Source organism: Cottoperca gobio, chromosome 8, assembly GCF_900634415.1.
Source record: "Cottoperca gobio chromosome 8, fCotGob3.1, whole genome shotgun sequence".
Taxonomy (NCBI): Eukaryota; Metazoa; Chordata; class Actinopteri; order Perciformes; family Bovichtidae; genus Cottoperca; species Cottoperca gobio.
Genome location: NC_041362.1, coordinates 858,116 through 864,898, shown reverse-complemented (window position 1 = coordinate 864,898; position 6,783 = coordinate 858,116). Strand labels below are relative to the sequence as shown.

At 45.0% G+C, this 6,783-nt stretch overlaps 1 protein-coding gene across 1 annotated transcript; it reads right to left on the bottom strand.

Moving 5' to 3' along the window:
* Positions 1-1,197: 1,197 nt before the first annotated feature.
* LOC115011722 (keratin-associated protein 9-2-like) lies at positions 1,198-1,779 on the bottom strand. Its single transcript, XM_029436934.1, has one exon. It carries the CDS (start codon positions 1,777-1,779, stop codon positions 1,198-1,200), a length of 582 nt encoding a protein of 193 aa, XP_029292794.1.
* Positions 1,780-6,783: the final 5,004 nt, after the last annotated feature.

Here is a 6,783-nt window from a genome sequence, read left to right as displayed (position 1 = left end):
TTCCAGAATGAATAGTTCAGCGACTGCTCGGTGCAAAAGGAAAGCGGCTGTAACGTTTTCTAATTAACTCGGTGATGATGAATAGCTATTCCGAAAGGTAATTTGATTAGTAGTTGATAATTAGAGTTTTTGTTTTAATGGGGCTCATGTTATTTCAACAGGGTCGGAGAATTATCGAAAAAGCAACTAAACCTGCAGCAGTTGAGTTATTGAAATTTCATTAGCTTAATTTGCCTCTTCTTTATTTGAATTAGGTCGTCAGTGTTTCCTGACACTGTGATTTACTTTGACTAACTGCACTTTCAGTCTCAGCATGTGTGAACAAACACCTTTCTCTTCTCTCTAAACTGCTCCTTTGAGGTTTCTGCTAAATTAAACATGTGGCTGCTGCTTTGAAGGACTCGCAGACTCTAAATGGAAAATGCTGTGCCGACGACTGAAGTGGTGGAAATGCAAATAAATCACAGAAAATAATCAAGCGATTTGTTAAATAAAAGACCGTAAACATTCATCACTTCCTACACGCGGCAGATCCACTTTAAGTAATTAGTGTTTGTTTTAAATGTCAAAGAGCCTATTACAGGCAGTCTGTGTTGGAGCATCATTATTCCGTGGACCTCGCGGAGCAATTAGTTCCTCCGAAGTTACTTTTACTATTCAGTGTGACTCGTGGACTAAACACACAGCATCAGTGCACTTCTTCTTCACCGCTGCTCTAGTGTGGAAGTCAACGAGGAGAGAGGCAAGACTTTAAAAAACTCTGAGAAGTGCACTTAACCAACTTTACGGATACAAGAATAGGGATTTTGTTTTAGCAGCACTATTTAACCACAAGTGTCCGTGTGCCAGCAGCGTGGTATAGCACTCAGCCCTGCGACAAGATATTGTAAAAATAAAAGTACAATTAAATAGGTGATATACATAAATACAGCCTGCAGAAAGTAGGCAGACTTTTTAAACCCATTTAAATGACTTGAATTGGCACTCAGATGTTTCTCCACCTTGATTGGATCCACCTGTGGTAAACTCTCTCACACAAACACACACGCACACACACACACACACACACACACACACACACACACACACACACACACACCTGTCTAAAGCCTCACAGCTGCATCAGAGCAGACAGGATGGTACACCTGAGTGTCTTCTTGTAATTGATTGGATACATTTATGTACCTGCCCATAAGTTCAAGAGGAGCCAACAAAGATATGTTTGACGATACACAGGAAGGTGCAGGTGCAAGTGCAAGTGCAGGAGTAGGTGCAGGAGTAGGTGCAGGAGTAGGTGCTACAGGTGCAGGAGTAGGTGCTGCAGGTGCAGGTGCAGGTGCAAGTGCAAGTGCAGGAGTAGGTGCAGGAGTAGGTGCTACAGGTGCAGGAGTAGGTGCTGCAGGTGCAGGTGCAGGTGCAGGAGTAGGTGCAGGAGTAGGTGCTGCAGGTGCTGCAGGTGCAGGTGCAGGTGCAGGTGCAGGAGTAGGTGATGCAGGTGCAGGAGTAGGTGCAGGAGTAGGTGCTGCAGGTGCTGCAGGTGCAGGTGCAGGTGCAGGTGCAGGAGTAGGTGATGCAGGTGCATGTGCAGGTGCAGGAGTAGGTGCAGGAGTATGTGCAGGAGTAGGTGCAGGTGTAGGTGCAGGAGTAGGTGCTGCAGGTGATGCAGGTGCAGGTGCAGGTGCAGGTGCAGGAGTAGGTGCGGGAGTAGTTGCTGCAGGTGGTGAAAACGCGCCAAAAAATGCAATAACGCACAGCAGTGAAGAAGAAGACTTCTATCATGGGTGTAAACAAAGCAGGATTCAACCTTTAGACTTACACACAAATAAGTATTTTTCCGTTATTGAACCACAAAGGTGAGGCAATATCTCTTCTGTCAGGGACTCCTGCTTCAGATGGGCAGCAAGTAACAAAGCTTCACAAACAACTAGACATGGGGATGGATACCAACAGACGCCAAACACACAGGAATCAGAGGTGGAAATAAATGTCAGTGGTTAACAGCAGCTAGTTCTGTAAAAAGTGATTTTAAAGTGTTTGTAAACATGTCAGCAGGAGTAACACGTTGAGTTTGCCTTCAGCTCATTCTAAGCTTGTGGTGCGTGAAAGAAAAAGTGTTATTTACTCTCTCCTGCTCGGGTGGTCGGGACCATGAGGAGAATATTCTCTGATGATCTTGTGTTGTAGCTCCTGCAGTAATATGTCAGTAAACTACTGTGGAAATTTACGCACTTAAACATTTGCAATAAAAATGAACACATGGGGTTTTCTTCCTAAATACACTGAAGTCCGTTGAACCAATTCATATAAATTACGATGTGTGAGGAACAAACAGCAATGCAGCGTGATGGACTACATCCAGTTCTCAAGATGCATAAATCACATCAGCATACTCCAACACTGGAAAAGGAAAACATTTTACTTTAACAAAAATAACTTTGGAGTTTTCTGGACATCAGAGGTCAACATGTCATCCAGACGTCGAGGTATTTTGTAAATTATAACTTGGAGGACGAATTTGGACAATGTGTTGTATTTTTTCTGTGTCTGCCATCTCTTCTAACCAATCGCTCTGATGGCCTTCTCTGGCTGATTGGTATTCACCGGCGGTGCAGTCGGTAGCTTTCATTTCATGTAAGTTCTGCTCTGCACCCCCTGATTCAAATGACTTTCAATCTCTTTGTTCTGGGCAGCGGGCCAGGCCAGAGGGCCAGAGAATGATGCATGGCGGTGGTTTATTAATGTAATATGCTGCACAACCTCCAACGACGACGTTCATGTTTCTGCCCTGCCACCTACGAGCCGATCGGGGCAGAAGTACAAGATCACCCCAAGGTACCACTTCTGTCAAACCGCGTGGGTTCCTCCATAAAATCACCCCCTGAAACACCCCCTGAAACACCACCTGAAACACCTGAAACATCCCCTGAAACACCCCCTGAAACACCCCCTGAAACACCCCTGAAACACCCCCTGAATGACCGTATATCACATCGACTTCTTGGCATATTTCTCACTAACCGTGAGAGAAAGTCACTAATTGAAGCGTCTTTTGCTTCGTCAGACTGATGATGGCAGTAGGAAGCTTAAGGAATCCTCGTATGTTCAAAATGTCTTATGTTAGCAGGTGCATTCTGTAGGAGGAGGCTCAGGTTTGAATTCAAAACATTGTTTAACAAGGCAAATAAAGCTCTACATAAAAAAGATGCTTTTTGCAGCTGAACAGGATGTCCAACAATCGCTGCTTATTAAGTCGTGTTCCAGAACAAAAATAACAAGCAGCACACTCCTGAAGAGAGGGAAAGTATAACAAATGCAGAAACTCTGCACACTATATGTTTACTAATGCTGTCATTGAAAAAGATCTTGTTAATGTGGGTGAGCGGCGTCGCAGCACAGATGTTATCAATACTGTTCACACAAACACATACATCACATTTATATTTTACTAGATCAGACACAGGCCACAATGATGGAGACAAATCCAGAGCTTTTAAAGTCTGGTTAATTTTATGTATATGTTCCACAAATCAGAAATAATACGGTCAGGACCCCTCGGCGTCATTTTGTAACGCTCTGGGAAGTGCTACATGTCCAACTATGACTCTCCTCTACGGTCACAGTAAACGTGGTTATTGTTGTGAATTCTAAAATACTTTTGTTTATGTTTAGGCAACAAAACTACCTGGTTAGGGTTAGCAAAAGATTGTCTTACTGTGGACTTTTTAGTATTACACCTGACTTCCTCCTTTGAGCGTCTAACATGGCTGCAGCTGGGTTTATACTGGAGTTACTTGAGAGCCTGGTGCGTCCTATTCAGACGCTAAAGGGTGCTTTGTTCGTCGGTATCAGACGCTGAGGGGCGTGACAAATCGTCGGAGTTTGACGCCCTGTGAATGAGAGCGGGCTGCCCTTTATCCTTGATTCATATAAAGAAAAATTCCACACTATAAAGCTCTTTAATGGGGAAAATGTTTCCGGCGTTTCCACTTTTTAATAATTGAATAATAAGAGGTGGATGGAAATGCAGCTAATGGTAAATGACGTGTTTTCACAGTGGCAAGAGGAAAACAAAAATTGACAAAAGCCCGAAATAATAGCAGTAGAAACATTAGTTCCCTCTTTGAGCCCTCATGTGTATCCACCAAACCCAAAGCAAAAGTCTCTGCTCCACAGTGCTGAGCTACGTAGTTAAACGCTCTTTAAATTGTGGACGTCAGATTGCTAAAACGTGAGCGGCAGCTTCTCCTGGAGGTGTTCCACAGTTAGAGGAGTCTGCTGCTCGACATCAGGAGACTACAGGAGGTTAACAGCAGCAGCGGAGGCTATTAGTGGGCTGTAGATGTTCAATTAGCAGTGAGATTCACACAGGTGGTGTTGATCACGATGTCCAAGGTGGAACAAGGTCCAGGGCATCTGTCGACTCCAGCAGCTCCTGCCAGGAGAGCTACGTGTGGACATCTGTTCATCATGGAGCTCCAAATGAACAATATCTCCTCTCCACTTAACAAGCACTCAGAACGCTCCTGATGCTGCCTCTAATCCTGACTCAATGTTTTATTATCTGCCATGTTTCTCTTCTGTCGTTCCAGCACACACACACACACACACACACACACACACACACACACACACACACACACACACACACACACCAGAATGAAGAATGAAGACACTAGGCAGAGCTACAGATAGAACTGGGCTACAGTACAGTTTGTGGCTGCGAGTGTGATCCTCAGCGGAGGAAACCTACATACACCAGTGATAACCTGTATATCAAGCTCTCAATCTGCCACGCTGAAGGAGGGGGGGGGGAATAAATAGCCTTCATCTCTGTGAGAGTGTGCTCTCCTCGTCTGCAAAGTGGTAAAGCTTGCCCATTGTGAAAGTGGGACACGCTGAAGCACAGAGGGAAAAGAGACGACGGCGACAAGGGCACTGGAGCAGGGCCACGAGAAAAAATAAAAAAGCCTGATCGGTTGCCTCCCTGCAGTCGCCATCATCAAGTTCACTTACATTATCTGCATTATTCACATTCTCCCATGGGCCATCCCGCTTGGACGACCTTCCCCTTGCAATACCACGCGAGATTACACGTTGACAAAGCAATCAATGAGAACTGGAGTCTGGAGATGTCATTCCTGTCCTCGCAGAGCTGGTGCTTTTCTCTCCGTGGCGTGCCCTCATCCTGAAATGAGTCGGTCATCCAGACCAATACAGAAGTGTCTCATAATTATAGACTTGTCAGTACTGATTTTCATCAACATCTGTGCATGTGATGATCCGGCAGGATTGTTAATGAGTCCTCAATTGGAGTTAATCAGCTGCAGGCGCCGCAGTGGCCGCCTCAGCATCCCCCATGGTCCTCTGCGCGGCTGTCAAATGTGCAATCCAGCGCTGTGCGTTTGGTGATGGGGCCAGTGGACGATAAGACGTTACACGACACGACTTTCCTCTTCTGCTCTACCCCTGGGTTTCATAAAACAAAGTGCTTCCGCAGCAAAATCTCTTATTTTTCAGTCAAAGTTTATGTCCACCTCGCTTCACTTCTCTTGACTCGACGTACAATCCCTTCACTTAATTAGGAGAGCTATTTCTTCTTCAGACAGGCCTCCCAGAGGGTCACGGATTCAAAGAAATTCTTCAGCTAATAGGAGCTGGTGAGCACTTTGTTCATTTTAATGCGCCTCGGCTGGGAAAGCTTTTGACACTTTTGTGAAGGGGGCCCTCTAACAGAAAGGTCTGAGAATGTGAAGAGTCCACGGCACAGCATGGCAATGTAACCGAAACAGTCAACCTTAAAAGTCACTCCTCTCTGCACCATGGCATGTTACTGTAATTAATTGTGTCTCACCGTGTGTGCGTGTGTGTGTGTGTGTGTGTTTGTGTTCATGCTGGTCAAAAAAGCTCTTCTGTAAATGTCATGTGTTTCTTTTTGCGTTGGAGATGTTGTGACAGGAGACGGTGCAGAGGTGACTCAGAGTTTAGTCTCTCCATGAGTCCTCCTCGCTGCTCTTTTATTCTCTTATTGCATCTATTCATCAACCCCAGCATCATATACTGAAACACAGCGCTGCACACATGCAGGATGCAGTTAATAAAGAATACAAGTCCAGACAACTTTATTGATACGCCACAAAATCACAAAGTTTCCTCTCAGGGCTTCACAATCTGTATGACACATCTTCTTACAGACCACAGACCCTCGAAATACAAACAGAATCCATCATCCATCCGTCCATCCATCCATCGTTGACCTCTTATCTGGGATCGGGTCGCGGGGGCAGCAGCTCCAGTAAGGAACCCCAGACTTCCCTTCTCCGGGCCACATCCTCCAGCTCCGACTGGGGGATCCTTGAGGCGTTCCCAGTGAGGAGATATAATCTCTCCACCGAGTCCTGGGTCTTCTCCGGGGTCTCCTCCCAGCTGGACGTGCCTGGAACACCTCCCTAGGGAGGTGGCCCAGGTGGCATCCTTACTAGATGAACCACCTCAACTGGCTCCTTTCAAACAGAAACCAAAACAGGTAAATAAAGTTAGTACTTAATTCTTCTGATGTATTTGTACTTCTGTTGATGCTACTTTATACTTCTACACAACATGTCAGAGGGAAATATTGTAACTTTTACATCCGTTTAGCTCAGCGGCTACTTTAAAGTAATAATAACCATATAAAGTATATTATTCGACAGTTATTAAGAATAAATGATATTTAGCATCAGAATGGTGACAAACTACTAAAGATTATTGAATAATGTCACCTTGAGTTAATATGTTGCTTATTGG